Raw genomic sequence first — 25,243 nt, forward strand, 5'->3', positions numbered from 1 at the left:
AGCTTGCTTGTTATGGCGGTTACTACCCCCAAACCAAATAAGCCTGATACTTTACTTTCAATGCATATCTAGCATAGCTCTCTGCCTCAACGGCAGGGGAGAAAGTCTGATACTTCACTTTCAACACATATCCAGCATAGCTCTCTGCTTCAACAGCAGGGGAGAAAGTCTGATACTTCACTTTCAACGCATATCCAGCATAGCTCTCTGCTTCAACGGCAGGGGAGAAAGTCTGATACTTCACTTTCAACGCATATCCAGCATAGCTCTCTGCTTCAACGGCAGGGGAGAAAGTCTGATACTTCACTTTCAACGCATATCCAGCATAGCTCTCTGCTTCAACGGCAGGGGAGAAAGTCTGTTACTTCACTTTCAACGCATATCCAGCATAGCTCTCTGCTTCAATGGCAGGGGCAATGTAGAAAAGAGGATCTATATATAGACAACAACCAACAAGGACTGAATTACATAGTCAAGTAAACAAAAGCATGGGTGTAGCTTGCTTATTGAGGCGGTTACTACCCCTAACTAACCTACATATTCAATTAGATGAAGTCCCAACACTGCTCTCTACATTAATGGTGGGGTGGAAGGGAAATAGAACTAAAAGGTACTAAGAGCCAAGCGTAACAAGTAAGAGGGAAAAAAAAAGTGCATAGCTTGCTGGGCAGACTAGATGGGCCGTTTTGGTCTTCTGCCGTCATTTCTATGTTTCTATGTTTCTATATCTAGACGACTGACTCATCAGACGCCAGTCTCTACAAGGAGCACTGTCTTCTCTCAATCAAACAATTATTGTTCTACATTCGATGGGTTTTCTCATCAATTATCAAAAATCCCATCTTACTCCATCTCATCTCCTTCAATTCATAGGAGCAGAATTGAACACCATCCTTGTAAAGGCCTTTCTACCCGAAGATCAAGTAGAAACACTATCCCTATTGGCAAACTCGATTCACTCAAAAAAGAAGCAACAGCTCATCAGTTTCTAACCTTACTAGGCCACATGGCCTCCACAGTTCACGTCACTCCTATGGTAAGGTTTGCCATGAGAGTAACCCAATGGGCTTTAAAATCACAATGGATCCAAGCCATTCAACCACTGCATTCTTCAATTCAAATAACCCACCAGCGACGTTCATCTCTACTTTGGTGGGCGAACAAGGACAATTTGCGCAAGGGACTACCCTTCCAACAACCAGTCCCACAGATAACATTAACTACAGATGCATCCACCTCGGGTTGGGGAGCTCACATAGACACTCTCCAAACTCAGGGGACTTGGACAAAACTCGAAGCAACATTTCAAATCAATTTCCTGGAGCTTCAAGCTATACGCTATGCGTTGTATGCGTTCAAGTACTGCCTTTCACACAAAACTGTTCTGATTCAAACGGACAACACAGTAGCCATGTGGTACATCAACAAACAGGGAGGTATGGGCTCGTATCTTCTTTGTCAAGAAGCTGCACAGATTTGGGGCTGGGCCCTGAACCACTCAATGTTTCTCCGGGCCACTTATCTGGCAGGCATTCACAATGTAGTGGTGGATCGACTCAGTCGTCAGTTCCAACCACACGAATGGTCCCTGGATCCCTCAGTAGTGACCAGGATATTTCAGCGTTGGGGGACAACCAACAATAGACCTCTTTGCATCACGTCTGAATCACAAAGTGGACAATTTCTGTTCTCTACACAAACAGAAGAACCAGCCAGCCAAGGACGCCTTTGCTCGCCCTTGGAACTCAGGCCTACTATACGCGTATCCTCCGATACCACTCATAACCAAAACTCTAGTGAAGTTACAACAGGACAAGGGGTCCATGATGCTCATAGCCCCGTATTGGCCTCGACAAGTATGGTTTCCCACACTTCTAGACCTCTGTCAGGGATCCCATTCGCCTGGGAGCAGCTCCCACTCTCATAACTCAGGATCAGGGTCGGTTACGCCATCCCAACCTTCAATCCCTATCCCTGACAGTATGGATGTTGAAAGCTTGATCTTACATTGGTTGAAAGATTGAGTGGTTGTATCTCAAGTGCTTATAGCTTCACGTAAACCTTCCACACGAAAGAACTTTTCTTCCAAATGGAAACGATTCACCTTGTGGTGCAGACAAAAGAATATTGATCCTTTCACTTGCCCCACTACTTCTCTTCTAGACTACTTATACCATCTTTCAGACTCTGGTCTCCAGACTTCATCTGTAAGAGTACATTTAAGTGCAATCTCAGCTTACCATAATAAGATGGGAGATGCACCTATCTCCACACAACCTCTTATCAGCAGATTTATGAGAGGTTTAACTCACATTAGACCACCAATTCGGCCTCCAGTCACAGAATGGGACCTGAATCTGGTTTTAACAAGATTCATGCATTCTCCTTTCAAACCCATAGATTCCTGTGATGTTAAATTTCTCACATGGAAGACTATCTTCCTCATAGCCATTACATCAGCTAGAAGGGTTAGTGAGTTACAAGCACTTGTCACGTACTCACCCTATACAAAGTTCCTACATGACAGAGTGGTTCTCCGTTCACATCCAAAATTCCTCCCCAAGGTAGTTATGGAATTCCACTTGAACCAATCCATAGTTTTACCCACATTCTTCCCAAGGCCTCATTCTCACCAAGGAGAAAGAACATTACATACTTTGGACTGTAAGCGTGCGCTATCCTTTTATTTAAACCACACGGCAGTCCACAGGAAATCCAATCAGCTTATTGTTCCCTATGATCCAAATAAACCGAGTAAAGCAGTGGGTAAACATACTCTATCCAACTAGTTAGCAGATTGCATACAGGTTTGCTATGAAAAAGCAGGCCTTCCTCTCCAAGGGCGAGTAAAGGCGCATTCAGTAAGAGCAATGTCAACCTCAGTAGCACACTATCGTTCAGTGCCAATCCTTGACATATGTAAAGCAGCAACATGGAGTTCTCTTCACACCTTTGCAGCTCATTACTGTTTGGACAAAGAAGGACGACAAGATTCAGCCTACAGACAATCTGTCTTAAAGAACTTGTTTCCAGTTTAATCCCAACTCCTTCTACATCCAATCTGCTGTGATCTTCGGCTGCCTCATTTTCATCATAATACTTCAGTGTTGCTACACTACCAAATGATGCAGCCTCTAGCTTGCTAATCACCCATATGTGAGGACTAGCATCCTGCTTGTCCTGGGATAAAGCAAAATTGCTTACCTTGTAATAGGTGTTATCCCAGGACAGCAGGATGTAGTCCTCACGAAACCCACCCGCCACCCCGCAGAGTTCTGTCTCATACCTTTTATTATTTTATTTTTTGCTAAAGCTTATTGCTATACACGAGACTAGAGTGAGACCCCTGTGGCAGAGAATATCATGGCATGCTGGGCATGCTCAGTGGCCTCACAGTGCCAGTCAAAAGTTTCTAGAAACTTTGACAGAATTTTTTCCCGCGATAAGGCTCCATCAATGACGTCACCCATATGTGAGGACTACATCCTGCTGTCCTGGGATAACACCTATTACAAGGGAAGCAATTTTGCTTTATTGGTATAGGATCAGATCTCAGTTTATCTCCATCTATTCCACTTCCTTTTGGCTGCTCTCCTCCACCGCCTCACTTGCTGGTCCTTCCCCTGTCTCAACAACTTCCACCAGAATTCTCTCCTCTTTGTCCCATTTGAGCATTTTCAGCTCAAATGGGACAAAGAACCTCTTTCATCTATATTCTCCTACAGGAGTCGGGGAGATGTAATTTTTCTTAAAATGCATGTGCTCTGGGAACTTTCCTTTTGGCACTTGTTTTGGCTGCAGGGGTTCCTCAGTCCTATTCTGGGGAACATCTATTGAAGTGTAATGTATAAAGCATGAGTAGCAAATCTTTCAGTGAAATGGTAGCTGGAGAATTAGGAGTCATGATATGATGCTCCAAGGGGGTAAACACTGGAACAATGTCAGGAAATATTTTTTCACGGAAAGGGTGTAGGAGGTAGGTACAAAAATTGTAACAGAATTCAAAAAAAATGTATGGAATAAATACAGAGAATTGCTAGTTGCAAGAAGATGATAGTGAAGCACTAGGGTGACCTGCACGGAGTAGTGGTTCATTCAGAAAACAACAGTGGTATGACTATTTGTGCTTCCAAGAAGACACTTGAGTAAACTGTATGGAGTTGCAGTAACAATGCTAAACAGCAATGGTATGCTTGCATCATGCCTCCAAGTAATTTACATGGAGTAACAATTACAAACTTGAACAGTGGTTCATCAGGCTTCCAAAAAGGCTGGGTTGATGTGAATGGAGGGACAATGGTTGAAACCCAAACTTTGAGCATGGGAAGGCTGTTATTTTTACAACAGCATCACTAACCTTAGGAGCTTGTTAATAAAACATAGAAAGGGGCCTGGATGTTTGTCTTAAGTATTGCTCTTGTAAGAAGCAGAGTTGAAATGGCAAAGCGTGAAATGGCCTACCAGTAGTGGTGGTGAAGGCCATCCCTGTAACAGATTTGGACTGATATGGAGGGCAGTGGTAGGAAAAGGTTTGAAGGTTCAGGTAAAATACTTGGGGGCATTAATGATGGGTTGTATAAGGAAATTTATATGCACATCTATCCAAACTGGAAAAATCTCAACTGGGCATACTGGATGGCCATTTCAGTCTTTACTATGTTATGTAGTAGGGATGTACAGGGAAAACATTTTTTTTTTGGGTTCATTTTTGGGAGGTTTTTTCCCCTCAAATTTCGGTTAGTGGATTGCTTGATTCATTTCATTCATGTGAAAAAAACAAATTAAGCAATTAAAAAAAAAATCCAAAATGGCCAAAAAACAAAAACGAACCCTCTCTCCCATCCTCTCAGAAAAATGCCAGGGCCAGGATCTTTCCCGGCCCCCAATTACCCGGTCCAGTGGGGATCTGTCATTTTGGGCAAGACTGAAGCCTCTAGGATTTGGGCCTGGCTCCGGGCCCCAGCCTAGGCTGAGGCCCTGGCATCAGGTTCCGGCCTCCAGTTCGGGTTGCAGCGTCTGACTTGGGTCTGGGCCAAGGCCCCAGCATTGGGACCCGGTCTTCATCAGATACCCAACGATCAGGTCAGTTTTTGTTTTTTTAGTTTAATTTTCGGGGGCCTTGGTCGAGGCCCTTGCTTTGTCCCTCGGCTTATGCCCTCTAGGTGAGGCCCTGGATTTGGGCCTAGAACTAGACCTTAATCATTAGTTTAAAACGAAACAAATGAATAATGTTTGTTTCATTCGGGGGCCTCCAAATTTTTTTGCCCCCCCCCCCCGAATAAAATAAATTAGCCTTATTCGTCACGTTTTGCAGTTTTATTTTAAACGATTGCACATTCCTTTTATGTAGATGTACCAGATGAATACTATTTCTCCAGCGAAACTGAAATAATTTTCCTCTGCATATATGTATATTGCTACTAGACAGCACTGTACAATTAAAACTAAAAATCACATTTGGAAGCATACTTTATAAAAAATTATGAAATTTGCAAGGTTTATTCCATTTCATGTGTCTGTTTCCTCTCTTCTGCCATCAGATTTAAGGGAATACTATTTCACTGACGTATATGTCATGAGGACATGCAATGTAAGCTTGGACCTGAGTGCTACTGTTGTAGTCATGAAGAAACAATTTTTCTTGGTTTGCATTTTAATTTTATAAAGAATGTTCTTTCTTTAGCTGTACCAGCCTTTGGGATGCGTTTGTACTATATGGGGTAAATTTTTGAAAAGCTTAGTCAGGACTTACATATGTAAAATAAGAAGTTACACACACAAGTTTCCTATATGCATTTAAATATGTAACAACATGCCTAAATTTGGCCACATAAAGAAGCATGCCAGGGGACATTTAAGGGATATAATATGAATTTACGTGTATAACTTAAATTTTAAAAAATTGTGCATTTAACCAATAGGCCAGTATTGGAGGCAGTTTACAAATAGCCTGCATGACTGCAAAATCTGTGGCTAGTTTCTCTTTGAAAACTGCTTACAAGGTCCCTGGGTTAAAAGTACCTATAGACTTTGACCTGCAATGTATGTAGGCAAAATGTGCTGGCGAATATCATGCATAGATTTGAAAATGAAATCTACATGCATTATTTCCCTACCCTGCCCTCTCCCTAGCCCTGAAAATGCTTCTACTCAATCCAGCTAAAAGTGCATGTGATATGGAAGTAGGCATGGAATTTTTGCCAGGAAGAGGAGGACAGTTTTCAGCCAAGTCAATTGCTCTGACAATTGTCCTCAATGTGCATATCATTATGCCCTGTTTTGCTATAGGTAACGCTCCACATGTTTAGTCAGATAACAACCCATGTGTTTGAAAATCAGGTTGTTTTGTGTATGCTTAAATTTGCATGCATAACCTTGCAATTAGGGTAATACTGAAAATTTACCCCCTATATACTTTAGCTGAGGGCATGAGCACCCATATTTGAAACCTGTGTGCTGTTTTTTGGTGTGCTGAAGTATTTTATATACATACTGTTTTGTTTCCTCTTTTTTTTCACTACCATGAATTTAAAAATGATATTTTCTTTTCATCCAGCCAGACCAATCTAGACACATGGGTTTATGCCTCCAAACCAGCAGATAAAGACAAAAACAAACAGGCTTGCCTGTGTCACCTTGTATAGGCTTTCATGCTAACCTTGGCCTACCAGTATTCTTTGTCTTCAGTAGATGGCAGGCAAGCATCTCATGCTGTGAGCCGAGGCCTGTTTATTCTGGGTGAACAAGATAGACATTTGGATGGGCAGTTGCTGAGGTGAAAATCCTGTACTCCCTGTCTTATTTGAACACAGCCAGTAGACCAGTGTTCTTCCTGGCTAAAGTCATTATTGTTAAAACTGTTTTAAAAAAAAAATAAAGGAGAGAAAAAGAAAATAGAAAGCAAAGTAACGGTTTTCCATCTGAGGGTGAGTTGTAGTTATTGAATTTTTTTTCTCGGTTTGGCAAGGAGGGAGAGTTGAAGGATAGGAAATGTTCCTCTAGGGAAGAAGTTTCAGCTATAATTTGATGTTCCATGAAGAGGAACTTTCTTCCATAATTTCACAATCCCTAAGGATGCTGAATGTAGCAGAAGAAAAAGGAGAGGATTCTGTTAACTCTGAAGAAGATTATATAATGACAAGTCTGGGGAAATCATCCAAAGAGTTTCTATGACATAGATGAGTTAAGGATTTGATCTCTGTGTAATGGATGCCCCAGATATAAATTTTACAGGGGGCAAGACTATGTCAAGGCTGTATTCCCTCTTGGTTCAGGAAAGGGAAAACTGAAAAATTCCTAAGATGTATGCGCTCATTTGTGCTGCCACTAGAAGGACTACTATTCCTGTAGAAGGGGGTTGTGTCCTCAGGGATGCTCAGGACAGGAAAATAGAGGATGTGCTTAAACATGCATCTGTGGCTGCTGGTTTGGTGATGCAGGCTCCTATATGCTGTGGAATTGTGGCCTTGGCATGATCATATTTGTCTCAGCACATATAAGGAAGTTCCTTGGAATGTGGGGGGATGGTCTTTGAGGATGTAGCTCAGTTGGAACCCAGGGCATCAATTTTGGCAGATGCCTCATATGAATTGTTCCAGGCTTTAGCTAGGAGTATGGCTTCCATCGTAGCTGTCCGCAGATTCATTTTCCAAGATAAGGTAGCCCAAATATTCCTTCAAGGGAATTCTTCTTTTCAGAGAAGAACCAGGAAAGCTATTGAAACAATAGGGGAAACTGATATTTCCCAAATTGCTCAAAGACAAGCCTTAGAGGATGTCATGACCAGCTCCATCTTTGAGCTGCTTTAGGAATTCCAAATGTGTGATGCTGGGAAGGTCAGTAAGAGGCCAGCAGTTTAGTCCTTTTAGTAGGGTTTTAATCCTTTCCAAACTCCCAAGAAGGGAGGTATTATAAAGGAGAAGGAGTGGGGAGCCAGAAGTTCCTGGACCTTCCAATGAAGGTGTGGGAAGCCACTCTCCAGTACAAAGATTAGGCAGCGATTGTTAGCCTTTTACTGGAAGATGGGTCCATATTACTTTGAATCTGTGAGTCTTAGTTGTTGGCAGGGATGGCTATGCTCTAGAATTTTCTCATCCTATTTCAGATGCTTTATGGTTCCCCTTTTTCACTCTGTTCCGAAAAGGAAGCCATACAAATGGCACTTTTTTTTAGCTCTTTATTTTGATACATTTTCAAAAGTTAAGTCACAAACTGACATAAATATTGAACAGTCATTGAGAGAGAAAATAGTTATGAAAAAAAGAAAATCTTAAACAATATAGTCGTCCTTAAGACCTCAATTTGAGGACTGTAATTAAACAGATAATCATTAATAAGAAGAAAAGACGCCCAGTAAATGTATATAATCCGCTATATCATAGCACAATAGAATGCTAAAACTAAGAACAAAGTCACAAGGATCTTTCTCTATTCTGCAAAAAACCTTCTAGCTGATCAGGATTCAAAAAAAGGTACTTAAGAGTACCTACCGGTAATTTAACAATACATTTGCACGGAAATTGAAGAAGAAATGAAGCCCAATATCTAACACCCGTTGTTTTTTAAGCAAAAAGGCTTTCTGTCTCAGATGAGTTGCTTTAGCAACATCAGGAAATAATGTAAGCTGCTGGCCAAATGGCACTTTTGTGATTACCATATATAGGGATGATGGTTCTTGTCCCATTCTCTCAGAGGGGACAGAGTTGATACTCAATTTATTTTGGGGTACCTTTCACACTGTTCTGGATCTGAAGCAGGCCAACAAGGCTCTGAAGATTTTCCACTTCAGGATAAAGACTTTGAAGTTAGTTATAATAGCAGTGTGACGAGAATTTTTAATCTTGTTAGATCTGACAGAGACGTATCGGCATTTCCCGATAAAAGAAGGGCTTCAGAATTATCTTTGCTTTGCTGTGATAGGGGGCACTTTCAATGTCATGCTCTTCCTTTTGGGTTGGCCACAGATCCAAGATCATTTTCCAAGATGTTGGTTGTGGTGGCAGCGACCCTGTATAGAGAAGGTATTTTGGTGCATTTGTGTCTGGACAATTGGTTGTTCCAAGTCAAGTCAGCCCAGGAAAGCGAATCAATGACAGCCAGAGTGATGCAGTTATTGCAGGACCTGTGCTGGGTTTTCAGTTTTGACAAGAGCAACTTATTACCCTTTCAATCCCTGGAGTATCTGGGGGTTCAGTTAACCAGGAAGGCCGGATCTGGTTGACAGATATAAGGATCCGGAAGTTGCAGAACCAGGTTCATGGTTTACTGAGGGTTCAGAGATCCACAGTATGGATCCATGGTTGCTTGATTGGATTTTGTTCCTTGGACAAAGGCACACATGAAATCGTTGTGGAGGGCCTTACTCTCAAAGAGGTCTCCTTTGTCCCAGATATATTCAATGAGGCTTCTTCTGACAACATAAGCCAGGGAGAATGTTTTGCTTTGGTAGTTGGTATGCAAGAACCTGGAAGTAGGAGTGGATATCAAGTCTTGACTTTCCCTATTTGGATAAAGGTAACCTTGGATGCCAGTTTCTCAGGCTGGGACATTCACTATCGAGACCTAGTTGCTCAAGACACTTGGAATTCAAAAGAAACCAAGTGGACAATCAATTGGTTGGAAACAGAGCAATGAGGAAGGCACTCCTTCAGTTTGATCCCATTCTTCAGGGTCAGGTGGTCAGGATCTTATCAGCCAATGCTACAGCAGTGGCATACATGTTTTCCCGAGGGGGGACCAGGTGTCAGCATGTGTTGTGGGCAAGGTAGATATGCTGTTGGACTGGGCAGAGAAGCATATAAAAGGGCTCTCCACCACTCATATAACAGGAATATAAAATATATAAACAGACTTCCTCAGTCGTAACAGGCTAGACCCCAGAGAACAGAGTGTTTTCCTAGGTTGTGTCCAAATGGGGAGAACCAGTGGTGGACTTGATAGCAGTCAGCAGAAATGTGTTGGTGCAAAAATATTTCAGCTGAAGAAAGGTAATAGGATCATCCAGTTTGGATGCTCTGATTCAAGTCTGGCTGATTCAAGGTCTTCTGTAGGTGTTCCCTCCATTGCCTGTAGTGTACAGAATATGCAGAAGATTCTCAAGCATTGGGGGCTAGGGTTATTGGTAGTTCCTGAATGGCTAAGCCTTCCCTGGCATGTGGAACTAGTGAGGACACTAGACGGGATCCACTGTTGATGTTGACTCAGGACAGGAGCCTATTGTTCAGGCCCCAGTGGTTTACAAGGATCCATCTAGGGATTATCTTATGGCTTGGCCCTTGAGAGGGCTCATTTGTCAGAAAAGGGGTATTCTCAAAGGGTTGTAAATGCTGTTCTTTGATACAAGAAAGTTTCTACAACCTTGATGTATGTGAATGGAAGTTGTTTGAGATTTTGTACATGGTTAGGAACATTTTGGCAAGAGGAACTTCAGTGACAGCTGCCTTAGAATTCCTGCAGTGGGGATTGGATAGGGCTTGGCCCTTAACTCCCTAAAAGTGCAGGTAGCAGCTGTTGCTTGCTACAGAGGCCAGTTGATGGGTCTCTGGATATGTCTCCTTTCAGGGAGTGAAGCATATTCGGTCTCTGGTGAAGAGAGTCGATACCTGTCTGAAATCTGAATTTGGCATGCACATACCTGATTGGTCATCCATTTGATTATCTAAGAGAGATGTCACTTAAGCTGTTTACACTTAATCTAGTGTTTTTGGTAGCAGTCTGTTCTACTGGATGAATTTCAGAGCTACAGGCTTTGTGGTAAAGGGAGCCCTTTTTCAGATGAGGTGGTCAATATATGCACATGGATGTTAATGTTCAAAAGCCATTTAAATGACTTACTTGGGTGTATTCAGCCTTTATCCAGCTAAATTCTAGCCATCTAGTTAATTAAGTAGCTAGAATCTAGCTGGATAAGTTGAGGGCATTCTGGGGGCGTAACTGGGAGGAGTTGAGTTAGCCAGCTAAGTTAACTGGCTATCTCCGATTCAGAGTTAGCCGTTTACCTTAGCCCGCTAAGTCTGGTCGGATCAAATAGCTGTCATAAAGTTAGCCGGCTATAATACGGTTGCACTACTGAATAATCCGCCAAAGTTAGCTAGATAAGTTTATCCGGCTAACTTTGCTATCCGACTGTGTCTGATTATAGACCTCATGGTTTTTCATTCCTACTCAAGATGGTTTTACCCTTTTTAACTTAAGTAGATGCTATGTCTCTCTTCCTTTCAAAGGGACTCAGGTGGAAAAAAGTATGCTCAACGTTATTATTTAAACATTAGGAGAGTTCTTCTGCCTTATTACAGGTCACTAATACTTTCAGAACCTTGGAGCATCACTTTGTTCAGTTTAGTGGTTCTAGACAAGGCAGAGCTGCTTGAAAAACTTCGATAACTCATTGTATTAAGGAAATGGGCTTATATACAAAGGGATTTCCGCTCCCTAAGAAATTGAGGACATGCTCTACCAAGATGCAGGCAGCTTCATGGGCAGAACTTAGCCCAGTGTCATCTTTAGAGAATTGCAGAGTAGTGACTTGGTCTTCCTACATACTTCTTTAAAGCACTATAATTACAAACGTGGCGCTGGCCGGGGGCGTGGTCGAAGCCTCCGGACCAGCCCCCAGGTCAGGAGATGGCGCACCAGCAGCCCGCTGGTGCGCGCAGATTTACGCCTGCTTTCAGCAGGCGTAAATCTGCCAACAAAGGTAGGGGGGGTGGGTTAGGGAGGGGAAGGTGCGGGGGGTGGAAAGAAAGTTCCCTCCGAGGCCGCTCCGATTTCGGAGTGGCCTGGGAGGGAACAGGCAGCGCGCGCCGGGCTCGGCGCAAGTTGCACAAATGTGCACCCCCTTGCGCGCGCCGACCCCGGATTTTATAAGATACGTGCGGCTATGCGCGTATCTTATAAAATCCAGCATACTTTTGTTCGCGCCTGGTGCGCGAACAAAAGTACACGCTCGCGCAAATTTATAAAATCTACTCCAGGATGTATAAATTTGCTGCGTATCAATTGTAAAAAGACACATGCTGCAATTCTCGTGCTTTTTATAACTAGAAGATGGTAAATCCTGAGATGTAGCTTTCAAATCAGCTGAAAACTCTTTGTCATGTAAGTTCTCTCCACGTGTGTAAGCCTATCCCCTTATTTTGAGATTCAAGGTGGTGAGATTTTATTAAGGTAATAAACCTTATCTAGGAATGCAAGATATATCTATTCCATTTCTTGTTTTCTGTTTGTTCTCCCTTGGAAGCCCTCTTATTTTTGCACAGGAGGTGAGGGAAAGGTTTATTGCATTAAAAATGTTTATCTTAGCTTGTTTCATAAATACTGGCAGGCTGAGGTCAGCATGAGAGCTTATATCAGCAAGTCTCTGTCTTCTTCTTCTGGTTGGAAGGCATAAATCTATGCATTTGGACTGGTCTGGCTGGACTCAAAGAAAGGAAATTATTCGGTAAGTATTAATTTCTCCATATATTTGCATGCACAGTTTATATTGCTTCATTATATTTTTTTTCATAGATGTGTCAAAATGATGCAATGTCAGGAATGTTAGAATAAAAGGCTGCAAATATGCAGAACAAACATCTGCATCTATAAACTCATATAGTTTTCTATGGGGCCCCTATTTAAACTGAGGTACAGGAAGAATCATAAACCTTTATTCAAGCTTATCTTCTTGAAGCATTTCAAACTAATACTTCAGATAGTGTTGCATAAAGTCTTTGGTAACTGGTGTGGGTGAAAAGTGATGTCAGCAGCTGTGACTGATGAAAGAGGATGGTTGATTATAACTAGCTCAGTTAAAAATGTACTGGATGCAAAACAGGATGTAAAATGATGCACAGAAGGCTTTAGCATCAATGGAAGACTGCATTTTAAAAATTACATTCCCTAATGTAAAGATTTAGTGGTTTGACAGGAATTGTTAAGAAGAAACCTGGGTGGAAAGTAGTTCTAATACAAAGCCTTTCAATAAGGAGGAAAACAGAGGGATTTTTTTAAAACTATGATTGAGGAGCACAGAGAAACTGCTATTGAGTGAAATTGGAAAAAATGGACTCAAGCTCAAAATAGGTGTGTCCAAAAGAAGCAGGATTAAATAAAGATGGAGCATAGGAATGAGAAAAGAAAAAATGCAGTTTGCAGTTAACTATTTTGGGTTAGATAATTCTCATATCTACTTTATTAAATTCTTGGTAACCAGTCTTAAGGTGAGCAAATTCAAAAGTTCCCAGGTATAGGAAGCAATCTTGGTTGGTGAGATTTTCCAGCTTTCTGCATGTGTGCAGAGCTGGGACTAACCCTGAAGGTAAATGAAGGCGTGGTGGTATGGCCTCTGGAAGAAAGGAAGTTGTTGTCTAGAGACAGACAACTTTAGAGTATGTGTGTTAGGAGATGGTCAACATCAGCATGAAGACAGAGAAAGGGCTGAGAAGTTGCTTCAGAGTTGAGATAGAGAAAGGAGAAGAAAGCGAAAGAGAATATTGGGGGAAAGGTTATAGAGGGAGAGAAGAGCTGCTCTTAAGTTAAATTATACTAGTATAATACTAATACTTTCTTCTAAACTATTATAAATATATGTGGTAATCTAACATTTCTTTATAATATTTCACCTCTCTTTTCTGTTTTGAACAGGTAAACTATTACAAGTTGATTCAGGTGCCAAAGAACAACTATTTTTTGAAGCCCCAAGAGGAAAAAGACATGTAATAAGAGCTACAGAAGTAAGACATTAAGTGGTTTTGCCCAAAGTCAGTTTTCAATATGTATATTCTATACTTCTTTTGTCATGTGTATTGCTTTATATTTGAATATGCAGTTCTGGAAAATTTATATATTACATATTATAATACTACAGTTATGTATCATATAAATTGATGTATTTATTTTTTTTTAGAGAAGTGGTATTAAACAAAAGCTCTTGCTGCAGTTTTTATGCTGTTCGGTCACAGACACAAAATGTGTAATATTTGTCCATATGACATAAACACAGCACTGCTGATAGTTTCTTCTCAGGAGTGGCATATGACTAGAATACCTGACATTACTCCTAGGGGAATTCTGCACAAAAAAATTTAAAATTCTGCACACAAAAACGCAAACTTCTGCAAACTTTATATTGGTCAAAATACAATTTACATGACAGCCTTTAAGTAATTACATTTTAAATTAATACAGAAAAAAGTTATTACTTAAAGATGCATAAATTTAAATATTTTGAGCAGAATTTCCCTAGAAATTCACTGTAAGATTGTCCCACTCGCTCTCCCTACTCCCCTGGCCAATTTGCCCAATCAGGCCCCAACTCCTCCACCTGCCAGTATCTCTCCCCTCCACCTCTAGGCTCAACCCCTCCCACTCTATTGCCAGTCCCAGAGTTTGACCCCATTCTCAGTACTGCCCTTCACACAGGCTCCCTCTGTCCCTCCCGCTCTCACACACATGCTCCCTCTCTCTCATACAGGCTCCCTCACTCTCTCGCACACACACACACATCCCCTCATACAGGGCGCTCTTTCTTGCATACACACCCACACAAGCTCCCTTTCTCTCTCACACATACATTATCACACAGGCTACCTATGTCTCTCTCTCACGCACCCCTTTACACAGGCTTTGTCTCACACATACACAATCCCTTCACACAAGCTAGCATCCTTGCATACACACGATCCCTTTTTCATATACACGAGCTCCCAATCTCTCTCTCACTCACACACACACACACACACACACACACACACACACACTCCTTCACAATCTCCTCATATAGTCTATCTCTCTCTGAAACCCACACTCAAGCATCCCCCCTCTCTTTCCTACCATGCTCTCTCTCACACCCTCCTGCTGTCTCTCACTCCCTCTCCCCTACACCCCCTCCCCTCATATAGGCTCCCTCTCTGAAACCCACACTCAAGCATCCCCCCCTTCCCTCCCCTTCTCCTCTCTCTCACACACACACACACACACACACACACATTCTCTCTCACTGGGACCTTCCATCTTCGCTGCGAGCGGAGCATACTTCGCGGCACACGGGGGCCTTCCATCTTCACCGTGAGCGGAGCACACTCCATTCTTAGGACATGGGGGCCTTCCATCTTCACCATGAACGGTGCACAGGGGCATTCATCTTTGCTCCGTTCGCGGCATGCCGGGGTCTCCTCTGCTATTTTCTGCACAGAAAATGGCAATTCTGCGCAGGGGGGAATTCTGTGCAAACTCTGAGCTCTGCAGTAGTTCAGAACTCCCCCAGGACTACTGACATGATTGAAGTATATTGGCAGAATAGTATATCTGTAACATTGAACCTTCTTAAACATTGCCCCTCTACTTTCCAGCATGACCAGCACTAGCCAGTACTATTAACCTTTTGCTTCAGGTCAAATTAAAAACAAGCTACAACAGACCACTATGTGTGTACCACCCCTCCTCAGTCTATAATTTAGAGACATCCAATTACTGTAATGTTTATAGTAGAAATGTATAAAAAAAGATTTCATAAAGACTGAATTTATTTCTGAATTGCTTACAGATAGAGAAGATAGAATGGCATACGTGGACATGTGTGCTTGGTCCTACATGTGACGGAATATGGCCAGCACACAGTGATGTCACTGATGTTAATGCATCATCTCTTACCAAAGATAAGAAATTATTAGCTACTGGAGATGATTTTGGATTTGTGAAGATATTTTCTTATCCAGTAAAGGTAAAATATAAATATTTGTGACCTTTTTATAATTTTATTCAAATTTCAGCAGTGGTAGACTTTATTCTAATATCATAAGCAAAAGCAATGAGCCATTGTTGCAATCTGTAAATATTTCTGTTAAGCAATTCATTATGTTATCATGTTTTATTTTTCACAACTATTTGTAATAATGGCATGAATAACCTAACAATTTATCTTAAGAGTATATAGATTGTTCCTTCATTTCGCCCCACCAGGGGCTGCCTCAGGGGCTAAAATTAGCAAATAAATAAACAAAGTGAACAATACTGGACATACATAAATCAAATAAACATAAATTTAAAATCATAAACAATGTCTAAAAAAAGGTAACACATAAATAAATTGAAGCATAAATAAATAAAAACAATTAAAATCATGAACAAAACTGGAGTAAAGAGAGACATAATAAATACAATGTGATGTCATCATTTTACCTGTATATAGATGAACACTAAATGAGCCAGAAAATTTGCTTAACTTTAGTGCGCCAAAATTCACACACTCTTTTGGTCTGCAAAAGATTTAAAAAATTAACAAAAAGAAGAGGCCGTAAGAGCTTCAAGGAAATGCTGCTGCTCCTGAATTTTCTGAGCCAAGCATGGAATGGCCTGCAGGGTGGAGTTCTCCATCGGGTCCATGGCTTTGGCAATCTGTTGTACTGGTGGTTGTGTCAACTCCCCCTTGGACCGAGGGGGAGTTCACACATCCTGTGGGAAGGAGCCTCACAGGGTCCCCACTGTCAGGTAGGTGAGGCCGGTAGAAGCAGAAGCCCAGCTAGAGCTTCACCATTACCAGCCCACGTTCCCCTTAGGTTGAGCTCTCGGGTGCTGGGGCCAGCTGGACTTAGGTGGGGCCTCTGCAGAGATGGACGTCCAGGAAGCTGAATTGTAATAGGCAGCACACCAAAGGATAAGTAGAAGAATCGAAGCAGGTACACAGGCTAAGGTCAGGGGCAGGCAGCGAAGCTCAAGGTCAAAGTCCAGGCAAAGGTCAAGGCAGGCGGCAAGAAGTGAAGGTCAGTGCCCAGTCCAAAGTCAAGCCAAGATCAGTCTGAAGGAACTCAGGAATGGCAAACCAGTGCTCCAGAAGGAGTAGACCTATTGCCAAGGCACTGGTTGAAGGCAGGGACTATCTTTATATGGTCCCTGGGAGATGATGTCATCGAAGAGTGTCGCAAAGCTTTTCCCTCATTGTCACTTCCCTATGCTAAGGGGGCGGGGGGGAGGGCAGAAAGCTACTGGTGCTTGGTGGTCTTCGGTGGTCTCGTTGCCTGGTATTATACTGTATGATCTTTTCTTGTCCTCCTTTGGTGTGGAATGAAGGGATCTACTGCAACTGCTGTATGAATTCTTCTCTCTACCTACCATACCCAACCCTCTCAGCTGCCTTCCTTCTTTCCCTTTAAATAGTTAATTCAAAGACTACCACACTACTCTTGGACTTAGGTACCACCTGCCTGCAGTCCCTGGGCAAAGGTCAGGGATCTGCTCTTACAGACCACTCACTGGCTAGCAAGGCTTCTATCTCAGGTTATTTGGGGATTCCTGAGATTTCTCATTGTCGGAAGCCTGTGAGACCCCTGGGCATTGCTTGAGGAGAGGGCATGGTAACTCTCTCCCTGGGGAGACCAGGATAGGGAAGACCTGCCCCACTGTGACCTTCCTAGGAAGTAGAGGAATGGTGGGGAACCACTGCAGCGTGTTTTCATTTTTCAGACATTTTTGGGGAAAGACAATGTGGTTAGAAGACCTGGGAGTAAGACTTTGGATGTCCCTTCTTCTTTCCCTGACAGAGGCATATCAACAGCTGTGTGTTCCAGGGGATCCCTTGCCAACTTGGGATAAGAGAGAGAGATTGCAAAATACATTGGAAAACTGTCAGTAAAATCTATATTTATTTACATTAGAGGACTCCCACTTGCAGATCTATGCAGAAAGGTGCGTTCAGCTAAACACACCTTTATGCATACACTTCAACACACATTCTCTGCGGGCAAAAGTTAAGGCTGATGCAACAAGGAGTATTGCATGCAGAAAATGTGTGTTTCCAATTAGGAGTATTGTTTAGTGGCCTTGCAAGGAAATCCCATGCCAATGAGGACATTAAGCATTTCTCCTTAATGCAGAGACTGCATCTTGTCAGTGCACCTTATTTTGCACTGGAAAGTTAACCCCTGGTTACAGCTGGAGTTAAGTTTGCAACGCTATTATAAAAAGAGTCAAAAGTTAACACAAAGATGAAAAATAGTCCAACAGAGTACAGGTAACTACCACCATTATTTACCTGGATAATAGACTTCTCTGAGATAGTGGCAGCAGCCACCACTTAACCTGTCAGGGATGCCTCTACTCTCTTTCCTAATAAAAATGGGCATTGCACCTTTGCCATATGCAAAGTTTACAGTTTCTTACCATTTATAAACTATGGATGCATTAGCATACCATTAGTTTACTGCATCAGGAGTTTACCCAAAATAATAATATTAGCATTACAAAATGTGCAGTGAAAACCTGCATCCATTTTATTAGTGCCAAGATTATTGTAGCAGCCCATTGGGAGTCTTGACCCCTGGGAAGGACAGAGGAATTGAGACTGTGCTGAGGCACTGTTAGGGAAGGGGTTTTCTGATCAAACAAGATTAACCGTGGCAACCTGTGAAACACTATTAAGCTAGAAAAAAAGAAAAGAACAAAAGAAAGGACATACAAAGTTGCAAATATAACAACATTTAATAAATAATTTCTTTGAAAAACTATTTACATAGGATGGGCGTGGAAACAACTAGGGACCAAAACTATATATAAGAAATGAAAAAGGGGCCAGGGCAGTAGGGAGGTCAGAGACGGAAGATTTAGGGACCCCTTCTGAAAAATGCCTATGTACTAAACCAAGGCAAGCAGCATCAGGCTACCAAGCCGCTGGGCCTCAGCTTGGCGCACAGATTCTTCAGTGAGACCCCCAAGGGCTGCTCGTACTGCCTCAGCTTTTCTACCATCATCTATGTGGCTTGAGCAGACTGCTGCTGAGAAACAGGCTCAGTTCCTGGAGCAGGTGCTCCAGACGCTGAGCCTGGTTCTCCAGCCAGGCCACAGATAATGCTGGAAGATGTGAAGGGTGATGTGGACCTCCCTCAGCCAATACAGACTGGACAATCTGGGTCTCAGCATCCCTACCACCCTGGTCTAAAAGGGGAGGAGGCCCTACTTGGATGGGGAGAGAGTGCTGTGGCCCAAGATACACCTCTTAGAGGTGGTGGACCACCACCGCTGGCACTACTCCTTTGGCACTGGTGGGGAAGGAGAAGTCTGCAGTTGATGCAGTGGCAGCTGCATCAACAGGGGCTGGGGCATCACCGGTGGCCTCCTCAGGCTCCTTCTCCTACTGTTCCTCCTTTTTCTCCTCCGGTGACGAATTCTCATCTGTGAAGAGAACAGCAATAGTGTGTCATGTGCTTACATTCTGTTAAAGGGAATTGTTCTAGTTGGGAAGGTGTAGGACAAGGGAAAAGCTAAAAAGTATGAGGCTATGACATCCTATATGTGATGCCTAACTAATAGATAAATCCTTGGACATTCAGAATACCTATTTCAACTGGCGGCTGTTTGATACTGCCTTGCATGTGCAATGGGCTTTGTGTTGACTCTGTGACAGGGTTTGAAGTGATGGGTAGTGGTCTAAATAGCAAGGCATCTAAGGCCATGAGGCTGTACATACCTGTTGTGTTGGACAGAGCCCATATCATTTGCATGCAAAGAAATGTTTGAGTGGTTGTGAAAAACCTGAAGGTTTCCCAGCTAGGCCAGAGGGTACCTTTCAATGAACACCTCATGACTGAGCCGCCTGTGACCCTGAGAGTATTCTCTAAGTATATGTGAATGAGGATTTTGGTAAGCTGAAAGCAGATTCAGGGTCATGCAGAGCAGTAGGCCCATGTGTATGTGCTGATAGAAACAGGACCTATACAGATCATGTGAATATGGCCAGTGAAGAACTTACCTCCAGCCCCAGCCTACCAAGCCTGCAGCTGGTCCAACCGCCTTCTCTTGTGTAGTTGCAGCTACCGGGCCTTCTTTAAGTCCTCAATCTATGGGAAGGAATAGGATGAAAATGTTGAGTGTGCACTATAACAGTAACAGGGACTTCCATTATGGTATGTCATAATGTATCCTACTGATCTCTGAAGTGGCTAGAATGTCTGTTTGCAGACCATTACTGTACATGGAAGTGAAGCGATGGCATATCTGCACAGGCAGCCTGCATGAAGAGCCCTAATACCCTAGGTCACTATTAAGGTAGCTGTGCAATGCAGGCAGTGGGAATATACGTTTACATAGAGGGGACAGCTTTGTGGAGTACGTAGAACCATGCAACAGGCCCTAACAATGTATGATTGGCTATATTTAAACATTAAGGCCAGAATTGTCCAAAATATAGCACCTTAGTAAATATGTTTGCCTGTGTAATGTTATATATATTAGGGATGTGAATCGTTTTTTGACGATTTAAAATATCGTCCGATATATTTTAAATCGTCAAAAATCGTTAGAGGCGATATTTAATAGGAATTCCCCTGATTTATCATCAAAAATCATAAATCGGGGGAAGGGGGAGGGCGGGAAAACCGGCACACTAAAACAACCCTAAAACCCACCCCGACCCTTTAAAATAAATCCCCCACCCTCCCGAACCCCCCCAAAATGCCTTAAATTACCTGGGGTCCAGTGGGGGGGTCCCGGTGTGATCTTTTACTCTCGGGCCTCCGGTGCGTTGTAGAAATGGCGCCGGTGCTACCTTTGCCCTGTCATATGACAGGGCAAAGGTAGTGCCGGTGCCATTTTGTTTTTTGTCCCCCGACGTCAGGAGCGTAGGAGATCGCTCCCGGACCCCCGCTGGATCCCCAGGGACTTTTGGCCAGCTTGGGGGGGCCTCCTGACCCCCACAAGACTTGCCAAAAGTCCAGCGGGGGTCCGGGAACGACCTCCTGCACTCGAATCGTTTTGCCGTACAAAATGGCGCCGGCCATACACCGCATCTAACCATGCCCACTTTCCTGTGTGAAAAAAAGTATACTTTTACCTGCATAAAAATGTAGTGCTTGGAAAATTAAAAAAAAAAAATGTATTTGACATTAATGGATGCTTTTTGTTTCTTGGTTTTATTGTTTGTTTTATAAGGAATGTTGATGTTTCTGATTTTCCATTGTTACAATGTAAACAGAGTGGGGCGGATTTTAAAAGGCGCGCGAATAGCCTACTTTTGTTTGCGCTCCAGGCGCAAACAAAAGTACGCTGGATTTTAGTAGATACGCGGAGCCGCGCGTATCTACTAAAAAACCTGGATCGGCGCGCGCAAGGCTATCATTTTGTATAGCCGGCGCGCGCCGAGCCGCGCAGCCTACCCCCGTTCCCTCCGAGGCCGCTCCGAAATCGGAGCGGCCTCGGAGGGAATCCTCTAACACCCTCCCCTCACCTTCCCCTCCCTTCCTCTACCTAACCCACCCGCCCGGCCTTGTCTACACCCCCCCCTTACCTTTGTTGGGGGATTTACGCCTCCCGGAGGGAGGCGTAAATCCCCGCGCGCCAGCGGGCCTCCTGCGTGCCGGGCCGCGACCTGGGGGCGGGTACGGAGGGCGCGGCCACGCCCCCAGACCGCCCCGGGCCGTAGCCACGCCCCGTACCCGCCCCCAAAACGCTGCCGACACGCCCCGAAACGCAGCGACGACCGGGCCCGCCCCCCCCGACACGCCCCCGACACGCCCCCCTCGGAGAACCCCGGGACTTAGCGAGTCCCGGGGCTCTGCGCGCGCCGGGAGGCCTATGTAAAATAGGCTTCCCGGCGCGCAGGGCCCTGCTCGCGTAAATCCGCCCGGTTTTGGACGGATTTACGCGAGCAGGGCTCTGAAAATCCGCCCCAGTGTGTCTTCTTGGGGTTTCCATTTCAGTTTTTTCTGCATGTTGTTGGTTATAATTTGTGATCCTTTATTCTGGATTTGATGAGGGTCTGCCTTTGTTTTGTGCATATGACCAAGGTGAGAAATTATGCTAGTGTGTAGTGTCTATTTAGGGATCTATAGCAATCTGGTTTGTTTCGTTTCCCCAGTAGGTAGTGCATTGGTATTCTGGGACCCAGAATACTATTTACAGTGCTGATTTTTCACATGCAGGGTTGTTGTTTTTTGAGTCCTTGGCATTACTGCTGTTAAGTTATAATAGGTTTGTTATATAGATTTTGAGTCACACCTCTATAATCATGCTAGCAGCCAGCTAGCACTGACCCAGACTTGGGCAACAGGGTAGATGGCAGTCAGAGTGTCATCATCTCCTGCAGTGTCTGCAATACATGCCATGCCCCTGTTGTCTCTACTCCCATGTATTGATTGTACAGGCAAACAGCAAGCTGCCAGAGAACACAGTGATGCTGCATCACTGTCAGGCTATCAGCATTTTTGCACCTGCACCAATGACAAATTAAATCGCTAAGGAAGTGCATAAAAATTCTTTGTCTTCCGTAGCCACAATATTGTGTCAACTGACTGTCAATACCGGTGCATGCAGGGTCAGAATTCCAGATAGCGCACAGTGCCTTCAAAAATTTGCATTGGAGGCAACTGCTTAAGTTGCCTAGGTGTAAATCTGATCCTGCACCAGGATAGGGGATGCTGGTTGGTGATTGAGGAGCCCCTCAACTAACAGCACCTTGGGTGACTACCCAGGTCACTATACCCAAAGGCTGGCACTGCACAGTCTAGCAGTTTTTTTTCTCAGTATGTCTGCAGCACTAAATGAAGCTTTTGCCTATTTTCTTCCTAGATCTACAATAATAAACACAGTCTAGCATCTTTTCTCATGTATGGCTGAAACCATGCACATAGCACCTCTGTTTTCTCTCCTGCCATGTATCTCTGTTCTCTAGCCTTCATTCAGCCTCCTCCATCTTGATGCTTGGAAGTTCTTCCCCTTTTTCTACCTTTGTTAAAAGGAGTGGTTTGAAATCCTGATCACCCTCATTCTAGAACTCCACCCTCCAAAGTCTTTTACTGTTGGTTATTTTTCCATCAGCACTTTTCTTTCTCTCATTTCTAACCCAGGGGTGAAGGTGTCTCTCTTTCTCACCTTCCTTCTCTTCCATCCTTTCCTAACTGGAACGGTTATATTTATCATGTTATAGTGGTAATATGTACAGTTTATGCCAGGGCAAAATACACTAGATGATTTGACAGTTGCTAATTCTATAAATTAATACATTTTAAATAAATTCCTGTCTAAAGTAGTATAGTTTGTTTTCATGTTGATATATCTAGATATAGATCAATATAAAGGTTTACCTTTAGTTCTAAATAAACTCCTAAAATCCAGTGAAGGTTGTGTGATTGCTAATATATATAGCTATAGAAAATGTAGAGGTAAATATTGAGCTGCTATGCAGCTCAGTTGGTTAGCCAGCTAAACTTATCAGGCTAACTTAACTCATATGTTCAGCGGGGCAGCCGCACCACTGAATATATCCAGCTATCTTAAAGATAACTTATCCAGCTAAGTCAGCTCCTCCCCGGAATGCCCTTGCCCTGCTCACCACTTAGCTGGCTAACTATTTCTCCAGATAAGTAGTTATCTGGCTAAGTGATGGCTGTTCATCAGGGCCAGATATTAAGTCACTGCTACTTAGCCGGATAAGCCCTAACTTTTTCAGCTAAGTAATGCTAAATATTGTCCTCATTATATTTACGGTACCTATGTTTCAAATAGGAATCTGAAGAAATCTGATTTTATCCTACTTTCAAAAGGCTAAGGAAAGGCTTGTGAGTGTCCACGTGTCTCCCCCCTAATGACTTTTGTGTTTCAGGTCCTATCCACAGCAAATTTTCAGAACATCAGCTGATCCAAGAGTATTCTTACAGGGGTATTTTTTCTTATCCATCTATATGCTTGTACATATGTGCATGTGCATCTTCCAGAACATAGACTCCATTAACTTTGCGTGGAACTTCTTGTTACATGTAACACATTCTTTATATTGCAGGCCCAGCACTCAAAATTTAAAAAGTATATTGGTCACAGCGCTCATGTCACCAATGTCAGATGGTTGCATGATGATTCTACGTTGCTGACTGTGGGAGGTGCTGATACTGCTTTAATGATTTGGATGAGAGAATCGTTTGGCAATCTGGAGAGTAAACCAGTTGACAGTGAGGAGTCTGATTCAGATGCTGAGGAGGATGGAGGTAAACAGGTTATATAGAAGTCAATATTCAGTAAGCTGGCATGCAGCAAATTTATCCAGGGAAAATTACACATGTTACTATTCATGGATATTCAATGGGATTTTCATGTGCAATTCTCCTGCTGAATATACTTGGATAAAGTTACAATTGTAACTTTATCTAGGTATAGTTAGGACAGCTTTTTTTTCTAACCAGGCTATTGTGCATAAGTTCTTCCAAAGAGCACTCAATATGTGCATTCATCAGCTAAGGTTTAGCCCTACCCCAGTAATGCTTTGGTTGATGACCCTTTTTGTCTGGATACACAAAGGTTGTGTGAATAAAATGTATGCAGTCACTGAAGGTAAAATTTCAAAACTTGACTTTTGTGGGCATAACTTACAGGTCGATACTGTAACGTGCGGTTGAGGATTTCCCGTCTGTAACGAGCTGGGAGCGCACAATTCGGACGCGTAAGGCGATCCAGCGATACAGTCTCCAGTTTCACGCGTCCTTAGCGCTTCTTAAAACAGACGCATAACCCTTTCCGCAAGCAGCATGTATATGATATGTAAATGAACGAATTAGCTGTATAATGAAGGAATTAGCTATTCCCCTCCGATACTGTGACGCGCGCTCAGATTATCTCCTTTGTAACCCGCTATTTTGCCGCGTCCTTAACCTGTTAGTTTACCGCCTACCCTCTACGTGGTGTTAGTGTGGTGTTCGAAAATTAAAACGGGAATAAAGTGTAAAAAATGGGGGCGATTTCGGCGCTCAAGACCCCGTCCGGTCTCTGGTGCAGCCCCAGTCCTGTCCCCTCCTCCCGAAGCAAAAAAAACAAAAAACGAAAAAGTAGCAAGGCTCGGGCCTGCTACGGTAGTCCCTTCTCCCCTCCTCCCGATTTCGGTGCTCAAGGCGGCCGGGTGGGCGTGCATTCATCCAGGCAGAGGGAGCCGGCGGCGAAAGCGGCCTCCGGCTCCCTCTGCCTGGATGAATGCACGGCCCCCACCAGCAGTGAATGAATTCCCGTGCGATTTCCGGTCTCCGGTGCAGCCCCAGTCCTGTCCCCTCCTCCCGAAGCAAAAAAAAAAAAAAACCCGAAAAAGTAGCAAGGCTCGGGCCTGCTACGGTAGTCCCTTCTCCCTTCTCCCCTCCTCCCGATTTCGGTGCTCAAGGCGGCCGGGTGGGCGTGCATTCATCCAGGCAGAGGGAGCCGGCGGCGAAAGCGGCCACCGGCTCCCTCTGCCTGGATGAATGCACGGCCAGCGCCGGCAGTGAATGAATGCCCGTGCGATTTCGGCACTCATGCCTTGAGC

General features: G+C 43.5%; 1 protein-coding gene across 1 annotated transcript in view; it reads left to right on the forward strand.

Moving 5' to 3' along the window:
• Positions 1-25,243, forward strand: part of EML6 (EMAP like 6) — an 815,949-nt gene that overhangs the window by 533,737 nt on the left and 256,969 nt on the right. Inside the window, exons 24-26 of the mRNA XM_029593447.1 lie at positions 13,624-13,712; positions 15,524-15,700; positions 23,744-23,945. Of these exons, the coding sequence (XP_029449307.1) occupies positions 13,624-13,712; positions 15,524-15,700; positions 23,744-23,945 (468 nt within the window). The remainder of the gene's footprint in view (positions 1-13,623; positions 13,713-15,523; positions 15,701-23,743; positions 23,946-25,243) is intronic.

Source organism: Rhinatrema bivittatum, chromosome 3, assembly GCF_901001135.1.
Source record: "Rhinatrema bivittatum chromosome 3, aRhiBiv1.1, whole genome shotgun sequence".
NCBI classification, from domain to species: Eukaryota; Metazoa; Chordata; class Amphibia; order Gymnophiona; family Rhinatrematidae; genus Rhinatrema; species Rhinatrema bivittatum.